Here is a 19,359-nt window from a genome sequence, read left to right as displayed (position 1 = left end):
TTTTAACTAAATGAACAAAGACAGAAGGTGGGTCTGAGTAATTTGAGATTCTGTTATTCACAATTACAAATGAGATGCTTAATACAGTGCAGGAACTTTGAATGTTGCTTTCATTTAGCAAGTAGTTTCTCCTGAAGCAAAATCTTCCTCTGTTGAGAGAACTCATTTAGAAGCTTGGTGTGAAATGTTCTGAAATTGGATTTACAAAACCCACAGGACTATCAGAAAAGTCTGTGGGAGAGGATCAATGGGAGATCAACTGCCCAGCATGCAAAATAATCCATTTCAATGCCAAGCATTGAGAAAAACATAAACAAACCATGTCATAGGAATATGAGAAATCTCTTATTGCTATGTGTAAGTTTATTTTTGATTTAGATCATTTAGTCCAAATTCCTGAAAAGAAGTTTCTCCAGTAATAATAGATTCATTTTATAGAAAGGAGTAAAATAAATTACATATGATTATACATTGCATCCTTTCTTGTTATAGACTGATCACATTAATGGTGAAGGACACAAACAAACGTAAAGCATGAAACAAAGTACAAGGTCTTGGAATTAGTCCATACACAAGTTGTCATAATAGAGTTGACATTCTCTTTTCAATGGGTTTCTCCTATGTCACAGGCTGAAACTGACCTCCTAGATTCAAGCATAAACCATATCTTCATTCTCTCAGGCATCTCAGTTCTAGCTCTTCCCCCTTTAATCTCCTTTTAAATTTAGGGAAGAAAGAAAATCAGCCTCATATTTCAACTAACCACTGTAATGACTGCAGTTTGGGAAATATAATTTTAGAGATAAGTATGATATAAGCACTTTTTAATATATTTTCCTCATGAATTTACAAAAATATTTTGAAAAATGGATCAAGCATCAACATCCACATGTTATGGCAATAATCACAACCATTGTGGAATATATATATATAATGTGTGAATAGTTTGTTATCCTTTCAAAGGTTTTATTATATGCTTTCTAGAAAAGTTGTACCACAAAAGTTACCTATATTGAAGTTCCATGTTTGCATCGTCAATTTTACCCTTTTTTCTTCGATTTTGTTCATAGTCTTGATGTTTTTGGAGAAAAAATATAATATACATTTTAGATTTGATCCCATCCAGCACACACTTAATAATGTAAAATAAACATAGAAGATGAATTTTACCTTGCAGGCATCATATAAATCCCCACAAACTGAAAAGAGATTGAGATGATGCTCAAATAAATCTGAATATGCAAAGAGGAGGGGGGAGGTTATGTGGGGGCAGGAAAGATGGTGGAATAGATGGACATTATTACCCTAGGTACTGTATATATATGGTGACACTACACTGTGTACAACCATAGAAATGTGAAGTTGTGCTGCAATTGTGTAGAATGCATCAAAATGCATTCTGCTGTCATATATATACCTAATTAAAATTAATTACTTTCCAAAAATCTGAATATAACAAAACTACCCTCATTACACACTAAATGAATATGGACCCTAGTCCTGGTAGTTAGCATTGGTGAAGACTACTCTAGTTTTAGGAATCCTCTTTCATTTGGGGGCTTTATGTTGAGCAATGACAGAAGACTCAAATGTACTAAATCAGAATCAGGAATATACGTTTCAGAAAACTTGCAGTTAAGTTTCCAGTGGTAAAATCACTTTTGCAATGGTCTTTAATAGAATGCTAGAGATGCAGAATGTTGAAGAGCACAGTGATCTGTTTTCAGAAGAGGAAAAAAGGACCCTGAGGAGTGTAATAAGGAAACTGAGTTTAAAATGTGGCAGCACATATCTTGAGTGAACCCTATCAGAATCATTTTATCCATTTTATTGTAAGCATACTTCCTGTCCCTCATTTGCCTCATAATTAACAAATCCAATGTTTCAATGAGTTTTCAGGAGAAGGTATACTTATGTGCACATCAGAGTGAGTTTTCTGAGCTAATTAGCCCAGATATGTGTGTTTAGAATAAAAGGTAATACACATATTGCTCACTTATGTGAAAAACTGGTGTACCTTCTTTTCCCAGAATCCCTTGTTTAATCAATAATTACTTTCTTTTTGCCCTATCCTGGGAAGACAGTGATTCCTTATCCATTGGAAAAAAAAATATACAGTAAAGCTAAAGTGTTTGGACTAGACAATACTAGTCACTTTTCCAAAAAGGAAAGTTTTCTGAAAGTTTTCAGAATTATCAGATATCAATAGACTAGTGTGTTTCAAAGAAATTTGTTGATACAAGAAGAGTATTGTATTGGTGTTGGAGGAGAAAACTTCATAAAAGTTTTCTGGTTGTAAAATGAGTCTCGTGTGGTTTATCTTGACAGCTTTTTAAGTAATTGCATGCAAGTTCCAGATGATCACAACATTTGCTTTCTAGAGTTCAGAATTTATCTCAGCCAAATGGTGCATTCCTGGAATGTCCAGGGACATGGTTTCTCACAAAGCACCAATAAAATAATGAAATCTACAATATTAAGGATGATAATGAGAATAGTAAATATGGAAATATTAGCATCCTTTAAAGCAATGGATGCTTCAAAAATACAACACGGCTCATATGAATGAGACATATGGATGCCTCACACACTGTGATGCCTCTGGATGTAGATGGAGGGGGAAATGGGTAGCTGCAGGTTACTCAGATTCTTCCAGTTGTAACTGATTCCTATCATGACTGCTTGGGATTTTGAGTTGAAACAGACAAACTGATGAGAATTCTCTCCTGCTCCTCATATTTCCTTGCTAAATTCTATGTTACCTTCCTCACATTCCCATCCCTTTAGCTTTCCCAAAGGAACCCACAGAAGTGGGAGCTTGTCTCCTTACATTTTACATTTTATGTGTGGCTCTTTGCCACGGCTTGCTGCCTGTCAATGTGACAGATATATCTAAGAAATATCTTCTCTTCACCTTAGTCTTTGGGTCCCTCCCACATATCAAGAGACATGCTCCGAATGAAAAGCAAGATTTGTGCTTGCACTTGATCTGGTTGTGTCTTGAAATGTAGGTACTGATAGTGTTTCTTGCATAGTTCCCCAAAGGATATCCAATGCACAGCTCCAAAACATTTTTTCTACAGATCAGGATCATTTGAATCACCTTAGACTATAATGAACATATAGAAGCTACAACCTACTGAGTCAGAACAAGTTTTTGAACATGGTCACTAAGAGATGTTTCCTAAAAGTTGCAGAGTGTCAGTGTGAAATTTGTCAGCTTTTAATTCCTCTAGGTTAATTTGAATGTCGCTCTGGATTCTTCCCTCAAAATAAAGTTTAGAAGAATCTTTAAGCTTTCCAAAGTTAATTTTAGATACCTGTGGATTTGGAAAATGCCCAGTAATAATTCCAAATCCTTTCAAATTTGCTGTTTCTGCCCTAAAATTTTGCCCTAGTGAGTAGCAACATGTTGCATGTCATTAAATTGTACACCTGCCTAATCATTTAAGAAAAGTGAACTTAGCTCTGTGGGAACAGGTCTTCAGTGCTCAATTCATTCCCAACTGTGAGTAAGTCAGGAAGGGTGGAAAAGTTAAATCCTCTCCATCATTCAACTTTGGAACTGGAAACACCCAAATTCTTCCCACATTTTGAAAACCCTATTCTTTTCTCTTCTCACATATTGTTGGGATTTCCTACCCTCTCCTGAGTACCACTGGTTCTTTTTTACTTTTATTCGTTTTGACGATGTGTACTCACTACCTTCATCAGTCTTCTTTCCCTCTTTTTTAGGCCTTTTCCTTATTTAAATTTACCTGTGATAAAAGCATGTCTCAAATGCAACTCACATTTCAGTACCTTTATCTATACATCCAATTTAACCTGTGGCTGAAACCTACAGTGAGACTCCACTTCTTACAATTTTTTCTTAAACATTACTACTTATTTAATATGCACATGTCTTGCACAATTAGTATATACCAGTGCTCATATTTCTTGGACATATTCTTTCCAATGTATTTAGTATTCTATGTGGTTCTTACCTTTTCCAAGTTTACTTATTCCCTCTTTTGTGCTTGCATTGATCTCAACAGATTCAGAAGCAGCACACATCTCCTGATGTTGCTCAAAATCATTCTGGTAATAATAATGACAAAAATGAGTTACATATAGATATTATCATCACTCTTTGCACATCCCCATATTTACAATTGTGCAGTCTTTGAATTGGAGATTAGACCATTACATTTAGTGAAACTATATTTGCTTATGAGTCATGATCTTATGTAGCCCAAATGAAGCTGAGCTCTTCTCTCCATCTAGCTACCCATGGGATAAAACCAGGAAAAATGAAAGAGGAAATGTGTTCTCTGACAACAGTCACTGATTCACATATATTCAAAGCATCTCACATCAGTGCTTAACTAGCAATGTGTGCATTCCCCCAACAAAACTAAGAACACAGTAGAAAATAATCAAAACTCTTTTGAGGCTGGAACTTGATGTTATATAGATTTGAAATTTTAGACATAGGAGGGTTAAATTTAATTTTTTTTAAAAAAATTTTCTTGTGGTTGGACATGATTCATTTATTTGACTGATTTTTATGTGATGCTTAATCAAATCCTGGGTTTCACACATGCAAGGCAAACACTCTTATCACTAAGCCACAACTGCAGCCTGGGAGGGTTAAATGCTTAATGTCAAAATATGATATTTGATGTGATAGAGACTTACAAATGTGTCACGTCAAGTAGAAAGAAAATATGCTTGGAATTGTTTAATTTGAGTCATAGAATCTTCCAAAAATTAATATGTGTCAGTAAAGTATTTACTTCATGAAAATTTCATTTTCAAGGAAGAGAAATTTGGAACAAAAATGCTTTACATTAAGACCTTTACACTGGAAAGCATTTTTGTCCACACAACTAATGTGGACAAAGGAAAACACTGCATTTGGGTAGAGTATGCAAACATCTTCATTGAAGAAAGTCTTGGAATTCCATAGAAGGAAGGCACTATTTAATGACTGAATATTTTCAGAGATTTGAGCCAGAAGAACTGGTGGATGGAGCCAGAAAAACTGGTGCATGGCTGCATAATGAATAAGTCAGGCTCTGTGGAAATGCTGGAAAGCCACGACAGAGAACCAGTGATGAGATGAAATACAGAATCCATGGCTTTTAAAAAAAGAAATGCATTCATTGAAGAAATACACTGCAGCATTGCCAGGAAAAAGTAGCAGAGCACAAGTAGTGAATCTCTCCTCTCGAAGGCTGAGGAGTATGTCACTATCCCAATTAAAAAATGGAAAAAAGCAAGAGATACACAGTTCTTAAATCAGGAATAACAAAATGCCCACTAGAATTCAAGGAAATACCATTCAAAACTGCATTGGCATTTCAGATGCCCACAGTCAGAATGACATTTTTCAAGTATTCAAATAATAAGTGCAGTTTGGGATGTGGCAGGAAAGTCCAATCCTAGACTGCCAGACTGAAAATTAAGACCTTTACACTGGAAAGCATTATGAAGATTTGTTTAGATTCTAGGAATATGATCCAGCTTTCCAACTCCTTCCAATTAATCCCAGTGGATGAATCAGAATGCACACATGATATATGAACTTGAATTTTAGCACTGCAAGTCACATTTATAGAGTTATAGAACTAATTGATAACCACCAACAAAGAATGAATTAAAGAAAACACATAGAATATTCAGCACTTATTTTTTTAATATTTATTTTTGTAGTTATACACAATAACTTTTATTTATTTTTATGTGGTGCTGAGGATTGAACCCAGGGCCTTGCACATGCGTGGTGAGTTCTCTACCGCTGAGCCATAAGCCCAGCCTCTTCAGCACTGATTTTTAGCAATTTGGTTATTCTTGATAAACCATATGGCAAAATGATTCCTCATATAGTGTATTAAAATACTGCCTTAAATCTTTCAAACATATAAAAGTTATAGCAGCAAGATCTTCTTAATTGTATAAAAATTATTTTAGAGAGATAATAGGAAGCTAATATAGATTCCTTTCAACTCAAATACAACATTTTCAGCAAAGGAGAGACTTGGATTTTTGCATGGTTTTCAAACAAAGTTAAAAATACTGCCCAAAATCCTAGGCAGAATTAGACTGTGAGTGCAGGATCTTTTTCACTCTGGTTACCTCACAGAGGCTTTTTTCCTGGGATAACTGAAAAAACATATGTTCCTATTTCAACTTCTATCAGATGAAACCATGGCACAAAACAATAGTTAGGAGGCACCCAAAAGAAGAATTAATATGGGTTTTAAAAATAATCTGAGACCAGATCTGCTGAGAGCTCTGGGTAGCTGCAGCTTGGACCTGTGGTCTGACAAAGATTAAAAAGTCATGGTACTTTCATTGAAATGTGTTGTTTGAAGCTCTAAGCAGGCTGCATTCTAAAAGCACAAATCAGCAGCCATACCAGGGATGGTAAACAATCTCAGCTGAGAGGCATTTGGAGATTTGTTCATATTTCCAACACACTGGTGCTTATAGAAAGTCTCCTGGGGATTACAATGAAATCCTCAGGGCACACACCTTGGAGAAGAGTCCCATTGTGGTAACTCTATGTGCTGGATCAGAAACCACTGCAGGTCTTGCAACTTCAAAACACAGAATCAACTCTCCTTACAGAATGGTGGAAGTTTACCCTGATCAAATGGTGTCAGGATAGTGATAATTAGAATGGGATGGAAACTCTCATCAGGAATACATGTGTTGTGCCTGTTGGATAGTTATTTTGAGTAGAGGTCCACAGAACACTATCTCTTGAAATGGTTGTTTAGAATAATGACAGTGAAGGAGAAGTGCTTTTTGAAAATTCAAGTGACAGAAGAATCCAGCAGTGCTGGGGAATTATAAGGTATAATGGTGTTTGCCTTCAGTTCCCAGAAGAAATCACAGATTCTGCAAGCAGATCATGCCTGCTCTGCTTGAATAGGTTGTAAGAAAACCCCTTAGAGATATGGACTCTTGCCCACCTCTACATCACTGATTATAGGAGCCCATCCTTGGAGTCTGCATTACTCAGTACTTCCCAGGATTCAGGCCAGAGTGTTTGTCAGTTTTCATGTTAGATGGGCCCACAGCCCTGTGTATATGAACAAGTACTAAGGGTGAGAATTTTCTTCAAATTGTAGAGTTCCCTCATTTCTCTGGGTGGGGTGGGGGAACCAACGAGCCTATGAGCTCAGCTTATTCATGCCAATAGCAGGTTAGGCCTTTTAGGGCTAGAGCAAATAAAGAGCTGGATTATTTTTGTTTCCCAGAAACCTCCCAAAATAGGTTTCTAAAATTAGAAATCCTGGACAAACTATCTTCTATAATGTTAGTATAAGGGAAATCTGAAGCTTTTGCTGTTGTTGTTCTTGATATGTTTTTGTCTGCTATTGGTATAGAGTTTTTGCATTATTTTGTTTTTCACCTTCAATCTTATTTTTTTTCTTAAAATTTCATTCCATTACTCTGTGTGTGTGTGTGTGTGTGTGTGTGTGTGTGTGTTTGGGGGGGCTGTGCATTCACTATGAAGTGGCCAATTTAGTTCTCATTTAAAATTTTTCTTTTCAACTTTAGTTCATTTCCCCCTCATCTCCAGGACTTTGGTCTCTGTTATACTCACTTCTTTAACTTTTCTTCATTTTTAACAGAAGACCTAAAAATTATAACCAAGGCCTCTTTTGATTTGCCAGGTAAATATTGTTATTTCCTACTTCATCTCTTCTTTTTGTGGTGTTCTAGAGATGATTTTAAAAATACATTTTATTTACAGGTGTAAGTGTTTTTCAATAAACTGTGATCATTGTTGGGAGTTTATTGTCTACTCTCACAGAAATACCTGTGAGTGAAACTGGCATGTGGAAAATGCTGGTTTTAGAAACTGATACTCAGATATAAGCCCTGCTCAGGACACATCCCAAAGAGAATCTTGAACACTACAAGGACCCACGTGTAATAGTGGATGAGAACCCATGCAAATGCATGTAAGTCCTTTACATAGTAACACAGATCATATGAGAACAGGAGGCAAACAACCCTTCAGAATTTCAGAATTTCCCAAAAATAGCATCCAAAATCTTTGGTCTAACCTCACATAAAGAGGTAAAGTAAATATTTTCATAATTTTATTGATTTCTTGCAGACAATGGATAGGAAACAGGTATTGTTTGTACATTAGCAGAAAAATACCCATCCTGAGGTGTTCTCATTCCATAAGGAGAGAGTTTTGTTTCTTATTGGAGCCTGTTCCCTTCCTCAATGAAGACACTTGCAAACCTTGACCCAGATGACAGGGAATGTGAAATTAAATGTTAAGCCTTTGGGAATGAAGCTGTTTTTTCCATGAATGGATTCAGTAAGTCATTGCCTTTAGCGTGTTCCTAGTTTCAACTGGTTATTTCTAAGTCTCCAAGTTATCACTCTCCACTTATGGATGGCACCCAGATGCAAACACCAACATTCTTCAAAAATATAGGAACAATGCTAACATAAAGCTTACCTGTAATCACCTTGATTTCTAAAGCTATTTTTATATTAATGATCTGTTAACATCTTTACACTAAAATATTAAATTGTGATGTTTGGATCCCCAAAGAGTGTTCTATGAGTTCAATTCACTTGGCCTAATTGATCTACTGAGAATGAGAAAAATAGAAGTAATTTGGAATTTGACACATGTACATACCTGTTTTTTGCTGTGCCCAGCACATTTAAGTCCCCTTTGCTCTTCGTGTGATGACTTTCCCAAATGGGACTCTGCTGAAAAATGCACAAATTTATTAAACTACTTAAAAAATAATGTGAATGGCAATTAATCCAAGTAAAAAGGAACAGTAGTAATGATCCTATCATTTTACTTTCCTCAAGTACAATTTCAATCAAGCTTAATTTTAGGTGAATATATCTCATATTTGATATTTTTATTTTGTTTGCATGTAGGCCTAGGTATTTTATCCAGGGACATGTATGTCCTTGGCAAGAACTATTGTGTTTATACCAAATTCCCTGATTAATATTTGGAGACAGGGCATCTGTAAATACCAAAGTTGGCTTGAAACCTGACAGGGATCTGTCCTCAGGCTTTTAAGTACCTGCAATTATGGACGTGTCCCTCTGAAGCCAGTACATATTGACATAAATTAGGGGTGATACCCTAATTTATATTTCTATGGAAATAGGAGGCATCAGAATTTTTACTATCTCTTCTTTTACATATTATACTTAAAAATGTCCATTGTACATCATTTGTGATGTCTTCCAAAAGTGATCACACTTACATCTTTATCAACAAACTTCATAGTTTTTAAAAATTTGTTTTGTTTCTTTTCTTTTTTACTGTTAGGAATCAGTCTGTCTTGTGAAGCATCTATGTTATTCCTGATGTAAAGTCTTTTTTCTTTTGCTGGGGCTACAACAGACATTTTATAGCTTCCAAACTGGGTAATAAACATGTGATGTGTAAAATATTCACTTTCCTGTCTACTTCCTCAATTCCTGGACTTGAGTGGACTACTTTTATATTATGTTGCAGTCAACATTTGTATTAATTTCCACCACAGTTGAGTTTGTGATAAGAGCCTTAGAAAACAGGTGCTAGTGATGATTTATATTTTAGAGATGGAGATAGTGGAGACTTCAGAAGTGAGATTACCCACCAGAGGCTAGAAATACTCAGAGCTGAAAGGCTGTACATAGAGACAGGGTTTAAATAGGAACATATTTTTTGATGATTTAGGGATTGGTGAGAGAAGAGCAAGAGGACAGTACAGGCAGATAGAGGGAACAAGATAGAGACTTGCAGTAAAGAAATAAGAAGTGCAGTAAACTACAGCTAATGTGAATGTTGCTTTTCTTTACCAAGTAGTTTTTCTTATGGTAATATCATCCTATGTTCAGGAAACTCCTTTAGGAAGAAGGTGGGCAATTTTCTGAATCTTGGATATATGAAACACACCAGAAAATGAGAGGTCTGTGAGAGAGGTTCAGTGGGAGATCACCGCTTAGCATGTAAAAGATCCTGTTCAGTGCCCAGCATTGAGAAGAATAGGAACAAATAAATCATGTCAAAGCAATATGAGCAAATGTTTCTTTGGTATATGCAAGTATATATTTGATTTACAACTCAGTCAAAATTTCTGGAAAACTACTCCAACAAATGGACATCTATGTGCAAAGAAGGGCCAATAAAAGCAGCAAAACGAATTAAATATGTGTGTTGAGTAAAGCCACAAAACTCAAAGTACTAGAACAAAATCAGGAATATGGGTTCAGTAATATTTACATAGTTGAGTTTCTAAAGGAAAAATCATTTTTGGAATGACCAATTATAGAAAGACATAGGTATATATACCAGTGTCAAGATGCAGAATGATCTGTAGTCAGAGGAGGAAAGAAGAAGCCTGAGAAATTCAATGTCAAAATGTGGCAGTACAAATCTTTAGTGAATCTTATCAGAATCATTTAATACATTTTATTATGTTTCCTAATCCTTATTTGCCTTATAATTAATAATTCCAAAATTGTTATGAAATTCCCAGGGAAAATATAATTGTTTGCTCATCATGGAGAGTTTTCTGAGCTAATTAGCTCAGATATATGTGCTGAGAGCATCAGCTAACACCATCTCAATGTTTGTTCATACCCATGTGGAAAACTGGGGTGTCATCTTTTCCTTTATCCACTCGTTTAACCACCATCAGTTTTATATTTTCTCTCTTGTATGAAGAAAGTGTTATAACATCTATGGAAAAAAAAGATGTATGATAAGGCACAAAGGTTTCAGACAAGGCCATCCCAAAGAAAAATTTTTCTGAAAACTTGAAGAGTTATCAGATACCAATGAACCATTGTGTTTTAAAGAAATTGGTAAATACACTAAGAGTAATAGTGTTAGTGTTTGAGGAGTAAACTGAATAAAAGTTTCTGGTTAAAATTTGAGTCTGGTGTGGCATATATAGACAGCTTTTTAAGGAATTGCACACAAGTCTCAGATCATCCCAACATCTATCTGCTTTCTAGAGCTCAGAATTTATCTCAGTAATATGGTGAATTCCTGGCATGTCCAGGGACATGGTTTCTCACAAAAATCAGTAAAAGAATGATGAAAGCAACATATTAAGGCTGTTAATAAGAAATGTATAGATGAAAATATTAGACTTCTTTAAAGTAACGAATCCTTCAAAAATGCAATGTTGCTAATCTGAATGGCACATACGAATACCTCACACAATGTGGTGCCTACTAAATAAGAAGGGGAGAAATTAGTAGCTGTAGGTTACCCTGATTCTTCCAGCTGCTACTGGTTCTTATCATCTTAGAACCAGATTCTGACTTGAAAACAGACAAACTGAAGAGATCTGACTAGAATTGTCTCCATTTACTTGCATTTTCTACCTAAATGCTATTTCCTCCCTCACTTTCCCTTCCCTGTAGTTTTTCCAAAAATATCCATAAAGTGGGAGCTTCTCTTTTTCCATTTTACACCCTTTATATGGATCTTTGCCACTATTTGTTGCCTGCCAAAGTAACAGATTTATCTTAGAAATATCATTTCTTCATCTTAGTCCTATGTCCTTTGCACATCTCAAGAGACATGCTCAGAATGAAAGCAAGATTTATGATTGCACTTGATCTGGTTGTGTCCTCAAACCATAGGAATCAATAGCAGTTCTTGCATATTTCCCAAAAGGAGACACAATGCACAGATGCAAATCATGTTGTCTATACACTAGAATCATTGGAATCACCTTAGATTCTAACGGACAAGTAGAGGCAAGAGTTTGAAGATGGTGCCCAAAGGATGATTCCTTATAGTTGCAGAGTTCCAGTGTGAAATTTGTCATCTTCAAATTTGTCTAAGTTAATTTCAATGTATCTGTGGATTCCTCCCTAAAATATCCCCACAAATTAAAATTCATAAGGATGTATAATACCTTCATTGATAATTTTTCATTACTAATTTTAGATTAACTTTAGATATCTGTGGATTTTGGACATGCTTACTTACCATTCATACTTCTTTCTACTTTTACATTTGGTGTTTCTGCACTATCATTTTGCCCTAGGCTGTATTAACATATTGTATGTCATTAAATCATTTGGGGTAACTGAACTTAGCTCTGTGGCAACAGGTCTTCACTCCTCAATTTATTCCCAACTGTGAATAAGTCAAAAAGGGTGGGAAAGTTTTACTTTCCCCTTCACTCAACTTTGAGAATGGCAACATACAAATTCTTCCCACATTTTGAAAACCCTGTTCTTTTCCCTTTTCAAGTGTTGTTGAAATTTCCTACCCTCTCCTGACTACCATTTATTCTTTCTATTGTTTTTACTATGTGTGCTTACTGCCTTTCTCAGTCTTCACTCCCCCTTCTTCTGTGGTTTTCCTTATTTCAGATTTACCTGTGAGTGAAGCATGTATCAAATGCAACTCACAATGCAATTCTTTAGCAATACATTCAATTCAACCTGTGGCTGAAAATCAATGAAATACACCATTTCTTATGTTTATTTAACCCTACTATTTATTTTAATAGACATATTCCTTGAATAAGTACTGTATACCAGTGCTCATATTTTTTGGCCATGCCCTTTCCAATGTATTTTGTATTCTATATGGTTCTTACCTTGTTCATGTCCATTTATTGTCTTTGTGCTTGGTTCAAATTTACTGGATACAAAAGTAGCACACACCTCTCGATGTTTCTCAGAATCACTCTGGTTAAAATAATGACAATAATAAGTTTCATATAGCTTTCTGCATCCCTCTCTGACCATCATTATATTTATAGTAGGAAGACATTGTAATTGCAGATTACACCATTACATTTTCTGCAACAATATTTCCATGAGACATGAGACACATTTTCACATGCTGTCCTGATGAAGCTGAGCTCCTCTCTTCATCTGGCTACTGATGGGGAACATCAGGAAGAATGAAAGAGGAAATGTGTTCTCTTACACCAAACTCACTGATATGCATATATCCCAAACAACTAACATCAGTGCTTAATTAGTAAGCTCTGCATTCTTACTCAAATCTAAAAACAGAGTAGAAAATTTATTTAAAATGCTTTTGTGAATTAGATTTCATGTTTAACAGATTCACTATTTGTAACAATGAAGGGCCAATTGTTTTATTGATTTATATGATATTTGTTATGATAAGACCCTTCCAATGGGTCACCTCCAGTAGGAAGAAAATACTCTTGGACTTGTTTCAGTTGAGTCTTCAGAGACTTCCAAATATTTGCCTCATTAAGCAAAATATTTAGATAGTCAAAATTTCATTTTAAAAGAAGAGAGCGTCAATAAGAGAATGTGTCTATTTTGTATTCTAATTTGTTACATATCACAGAATGATTACAATTCATATTACACATAAAGAACACAATTTTTCATATCTCTGGTTGTGTATAAAGTATAGTGCATATTTTATGTGAACAAAGAAGCACACTCAATTTGGTTAGAGTATGCAATACTTTTCATCAAAAAAGGAACTAATAGGAATTTCAAAATAGTAAGGCAGTAGCACAGCATCACACTGAGTTTCTTAACTGACTACTTTCAAAGTTTGGAATCAGAAAAACTGATGAATTTGCATAATGAATAGGACAGCCTGTGTGGAAATACTAGGGACCCTCAACAGGAATCAGTGACCAGATGAACATACATGTGCCTACACACCATGTAGGGTCAAGCCACTCAGCTGACAGGCATTTCAATTCTTGTCCATATTATCACCACACTGATATTGTAGACACCATCCTGGAAATTACAATAAAATCCTGAGGGCAAACACCTTTGAGAAGTGTTCCATTGTAGTACCTCTGTGGGCAACGCAGTAATCATGGCTTTTAAAACAAGACATGCATTCATAGAAGAAATAGACGGCAACAGTGCCAGGGAAAACTAGTGATGTGCAAGCAATGAATTCCCCTTCTAGAGGATTGAGGAGAGTCTCACAAACCCAATTAGGCAATGGCAAAAAGCAAAAAATAGGAAGTTCTCAAATCAGGAATTACAAATTGTTCACAGATATATCACATTTGGTCAATATCATGCCATGACTTTATTCTCTTTTATTGCTGAGTAAAATTCCATTGTGTACATATGCCACATTTTTTTCCATTCATCTATTAAGGTCATCTAGGTTAGCTCCACAGTTTAGCTATTATGAATTGTGCTGCTATAGGAGGGGGAGCAAGGCAGGAATAGATGGACTCTAGATAAGGCAGAGGGATGGGAGGGAAAAGAAGGGTTCAGGGGGTAAGTAAGGATGGCAGAAAGTGATAGACATCATTATCCAAAGTACATGTATGAAGACATATATGAATTGGTGACAACATATTTTATATACAACCAGAAATATGAAAAATTGTGCTGTACATGTGTATTAACAGTTGTAATGCATCCCACTGTAATTTATATTTTAATAAATAAAAAAGAAATATCATTTAAATCTGAATTGATATTTCAGATGTCCCCAGTAAAAATGATATTCATCAAGTAGTCAAAAAATAATGCAGTGCAGGATATAGCAGGAAAGTCCAATCCTACACTGCCAGACTGAAAATTAAGACTTCTACACTAGAAAGCATTTTGGAGATTCCTCAGGATTCTAAGAATATGACTGCCATTTGACCCAACTTTTCTACTCCTCAATCAGAACCCCAGTGTACCAAAACCAGCATGCACATGTGATTTATGAATGTTGCTGTTTTAGCACTGCAAGTCAAGATTGTAAAGTTCTGGAACTAACTCTGATACCCCCCCAACAGTAAAATGTATTTTAAAAAAACCAAAAAGACACTTAGCACTGAATAAGTAGCAATGAATAAGTAGCAATATACTTATTCATGGTACCCCACTATGTCAAAATGAATCCCAATCCTTTATATGAATTCAGTGCCCTAAAATATTCTAATATACAAAAGGCACAACAGCAAAATCTCCTTAATTATATAAAGAAAAATAGTTTAGTACAAATAGGAAACTAATGTAGATTCCTCTGAGTTCAAATACAACATTCTCAGCAAAGGAGGGAATTGAATTTTTTAAGGTGAATCAACCAGTATTCAAAATACTGCTAAATATTCTAGGCAATATTCAAGAGCCTCATCACCTAATGCACATTATCCATACTTTTTTCCCAGATTTCAGAAAAAAATTTCATCACTATTTTTTAATAAGATGGTCCTCTGAAACAGACAGTAGTTAATGGAGGTACTCACAACAAGTATTAGAGTGGTATAAACTGAAACTGAGACATAGATCTGTTGATAGCTCTGGGTGGCTACATTTTAGTTCTGTGGTCCGCCTGAAGATTAAAAGTTTCTGAAACTTTCACTGAAACATATTGTTTGATTTTCTGTGACAGCAAGTGCCAAGGTTATGCCTGGTAAAAATTGCTCTCCTGTAAAACTACATACATGTGCATACACACCATGTATAGTCAAGCCACTCAGTTGAGAGGCACTTCAAGTTTTTGTCCATATGATCACCATACTGATATTGTAGATACCATCCGGGGAATTACAATAAAATCCTGAGGGAAGACATCTTTGAGAAGTGTTCCATTGTAGTAACTCTGTGGGCAAGATCTGAAACCATTGCATGTTTGAACTTCCCAGATGCATAGCCAACTCTCCACACAGAATGGTGGAGGTTCACCCTCTTATATGTTCTCAGGATAGTGATAGGAATGAGCTGAAAATTCTCATCAGGAATACATGTGTTGTGTCTGTGGGGCAGTTAGCTGCATAGTGTTTCATAGAGCACTGCCTCTTTAAATAGGTGGTTTAGAATAATGATAGTGAAGGAGACTGCTTTTTGAGAATTCAAGTGACACAAGAATCCAGCAGTGCTGGGGAATTGTCAGGTGCAATGGTATGTTCCTTCAGTTCCCAAAAGATTCTGCAAGAAGGCTATGACTGCCATGTTCCAATAAGTTGCCAGGAAACCCCTCAGAGACATGGAATCTTGCCCACCTTTAGACCATTGACTACAGGAATCCATCAGGTGGTCTGCATTACATACTGGTTCCTAGGCTCCATGAACCAGAGTGTGTGTCAGGAAGTTTCCACATTAGATAGCCCCAAATTTCTGAGTAGATTAACAAGTAATGATGGTGAGATTCTCCTTGAAATTGCTAAGTTCCCTCAGCATTTTCTGTATGTGGTAGGAGACAAAGGAGCAGAGAAGCTCAGCTTATTCATGCAAATAACAGGTTAGGACATTTGGAGTTAGAACAAATAAAGTGTTGAATAATATTTGTTTCCCAGAAACCCCCAAAGTTATGTGTGAGTAAAATTAGAAATCCTGGACAGAAAGAAATATCTTCTTTTCTACTGTGTTATTATTAGGGAATCTCAAAGATTTTGCTATTATTGTTTTTGATATTTTGTTTGATAATTTCTATGAGTTTTCCATGTTATTTATTTTTCTCTTTCTATTTATTTGAGAGATTTATTCCATTCATTCATTTTTTTGTTAGCCAGAGAGAATTTTTATTCTCATTTTAAATCTTTTCATTTCTCATTTTTATTGCATTTTTCCTCTTCTCCTATTCTAAATCTGCTTACTCTCACCACTTTCACTCTACTTACTTTTTTGAAATATGTTCCAATAATTATATTATAAGCAGGACATAATTTTTTTGCAGGTTAACCTTGTTATTTCCTACTCCATCTCATCATTTTGTGCTGTTCTGGAGATCATTTAAAACATATATTTTATGTACAGTGGATACATATTTTGGTTTATGCTGTGATCATTATTGGAGTTTATTCTCTCCTGACAGGAGCCAATGTGAACTTGGTGTGAAGCAAATTGACTTAGAAGCCACTGGCTTCTTACAAAGCTGTGTCAGGTTCAGCACTGCACTGGAGATGGGTGGACCAGCTGGAGCCACACAGCTACACAGCCTTTCAGAGTTGGGTGTGGCCTGTCAAGATGCCAATCAACTTCATTGCTGCAAGAACCCTAACACACCAAAAAGCAATATTCCTCCTGCTAAAAACTTATCTCTGCCTTTGATCTACTCTCCCTTAAATAAACAACTTGATCCTTTTTCTAGTTGTTCAGTTCCAGCTTCTACTGGGATTGGGGAACCTTTCAGGAGCTCTGCTTTCCTTTTCAAACTTAATTTCTGGCTCTGTCTCTTATTTCTTTACTAATTATTTGAGACTTTCTTTTTTCCCAGGTGGCTTACACCTTCTGAGCAGGAAACTACCCTGGCAAGGTGATGGTGGCTCTGTGATACTCTCCCCTTACAGAGATACTTGTGAGTGAAAGTAACATGTTAAACATGCTCATTTTTCAGATGTGATCCTCATCTATAAACCCTGTCCTGGAAACATCCCAAAGAGAAACTTGCACACTACAAGTACCCAGGAGACACTATGGAACAGAAATCCATTCAAATGCACTGAAATCTACCATCTACTAACACAGACAACATGAGAACAGAGGAAAAATACACCTCTCAAATCTCATGATTTCTCAATAATTGCATCCAATGACTTAGGTCTAACAACAACTAGATACTAAGAAAAAATATGTTAAATAAGTGAATTGATTTCTTGAAGGGAAATGACATAAAATCAATAGAAATTGCATGTATATTAACTGAAAAGTACCCATCCTGAATCATTTTCCATTAACAGGCAGTTCTGTGTCTCATTTGAGTCTGGTATCTTCCTCAGTAAAGACACAGGAATCCATTGTTGGGAGCCATTCTCACACGTGATCGGGTGCCTCCCGTTGAGGGTCTGAGGCACTTTGGCATAAGTTGAAGTTTTTTGGCCTCCCGCTAGGAGGAAACGCTGGCGGCGAGAAGGCGGGCTCATCTGCACCATCTGAATCCACCGCGTGGCGTTGAGTCCTGTAATATCTATTGTCGCCAGTAGATGGAGCTCTGAACTTAAAATTGCGCATGCGACACTCGCGGGCAAAATGATTGTTTCTACCACAAACGTAACATCTACCGCGGGACTTTTGACCTAAATTTTTCGGCCCCAAAGTCTCTTTTAACGCAGCCGCTAAAGTTACTGCTTGCAACTGTGTGGGATCTAAATCAGAACACAGGCGAATAAACTCAGAAACAGTTCCTTTTTTACGATGCGGTCTGAGGACATCTTGACAAATTTTATTAGCGTTCTCAAAAGCCAACTGCCTGACTATAAATTCGCTTGCTCCTGGGTCCCCTATGGATCTGTTGGCAGCCTGATATAGTCGGGCTACGAAATCTGAATAAGTTTCATTGGCACCTTGTCTGATTTTGGTAAGGACTAAATTGGACTGGTCCTTGGGGACGATCTGTTTCCAAGCACGCTTTGCACAGTCAGTTATCTGATTGTATACTGCAAAATCATAATTTAATTGCCTTTCTAAAGCTGCAAAATCTTCAGTCCCTAAAAACATCGTTACTGGCGTTTCTAGGCCCTGCCTTCTGTTTCTCTCTGCTTGCTCATTACAGAAATCACTCCAATAGGTTTTCCAGATTAAGTAATCTCCCCCACTCAGACAAGATCTGGCTATAAAAATCCAATCGCTAGGAGGAAGGGGTTGTGAACAAATATTTTCTATCAGACTTTGAACAAAAGGGGAATTTGGACCATACGTCTCACATGCACTTTTTAATTCTTTAATAGTTTTAAATGGAATTACAGTATGAACTCTTACTCTCTGATCTTGTTCATCAGTTTGCTCAAAAACTGGAAAGAGGTAAAAACCACTAGTATCCTCCCCCATTTCTTGACCCTTCTTAATACCTTGCTGGACTGGGGTAAGAAGAGTCATTTTTAATTTAGCATACCTGTTAAATTTGGTCCTTCTAGCAGGTACCGGCCGAATTTGAATAGCTTGGGCAGGCGGTGTTAAGCGCAGCCTATTAAAATTTCTCTCTAAGTCCTGAATTTCAATATCTGATCCTTCCTCTTCAGACTGTGAGTCACGGTCCGAATCTGAACTATCGCCATTTTGAATTTGGGTTTCTGCACCACGTGGTTGAGAAGAACCCTGAGCCCCTCTAGGAGTTTCTTCCGTATTTTCCTCTCTAGCAAGATCATCTATCTTTTCCGGAGGGCCTTCTAGGATCTGGGAGGTTTCTCCTCTATGATGTTGCTCTGTACAATCGGCCTGCGGGCTAGTCTGATCCTGCGAGCTAAAGTCCACATTTTTAACCTTTGGCTTGGCCCCTAGTGCCTTTGTTTTTAAACGGCTTAAGGGAAAGGGAATTAACTTAGCCTCAGGCTGATTCTCCATTTGAATAGACCTAACAGCTCCTTGAATGCCTTTTAAAAGGTCCTCAGGGGGCCACGAACTTTGGCCCATATATTCAAAAAGACAAACTTCTAGAGCTGTCCATGTTTTCTGTATATT

At 36.4% G+C, this 19,359-nt stretch overlaps 1 protein-coding gene across 5 annotated transcripts in view; it reads right to left on the bottom strand.

Moving 5' to 3' along the window:
- The window catches only part of LOC144254301 (uncharacterized), a 30,887-nt gene extending 11,920 nt beyond the window's left edge, over positions 1-18,967 (bottom strand). For 2 of the 5 annotated variants that reach the window (XM_077797306.1, XM_077797310.1), the window contains exons 1-7: positions 18,794-18,967; positions 12,603-12,693; positions 10,619-10,717; positions 8,663-8,736; positions 3,987-4,080; positions 1,171-1,232; positions 1,008-1,071 (exon numbers count right to left, since the gene is read on the bottom strand). In XM_077797306.1, the coding sequence (XP_077653432.1) occupies positions 1,008-1,071; positions 1,171-1,232; positions 3,987-4,080; positions 8,663-8,736; positions 10,619-10,673 (349 nt within the window). In that variant the 5' untranslated portion in view covers positions 10,674-10,717; positions 12,603-12,693; positions 18,794-18,967. The remainder of the gene's footprint in view (positions 1-1,007; positions 1,072-1,170; positions 1,233-3,986; positions 4,081-8,662; positions 8,737-10,618; positions 10,718-12,602; positions 12,694-18,793) is intronic. The other 3 variants (XM_077797317.1, XM_077797311.1, XM_077797319.1) reach the window with 3 other exon arrangements.
- Positions 18,968-19,359: the final 392 nt, after the last annotated feature.

This window comes from Urocitellus parryii, chromosome 1 (genome assembly GCF_045843805.1).
Source record: "Urocitellus parryii isolate mUroPar1 chromosome 1, mUroPar1.hap1, whole genome shotgun sequence".
NCBI lineage: Eukaryota > Metazoa > Chordata > Mammalia > Rodentia > Sciuridae > Urocitellus > Urocitellus parryii.
Note: the sequence above shows the minus strand (reverse complement) of the source record. Positions and strands in the feature narration are given on the sequence as shown.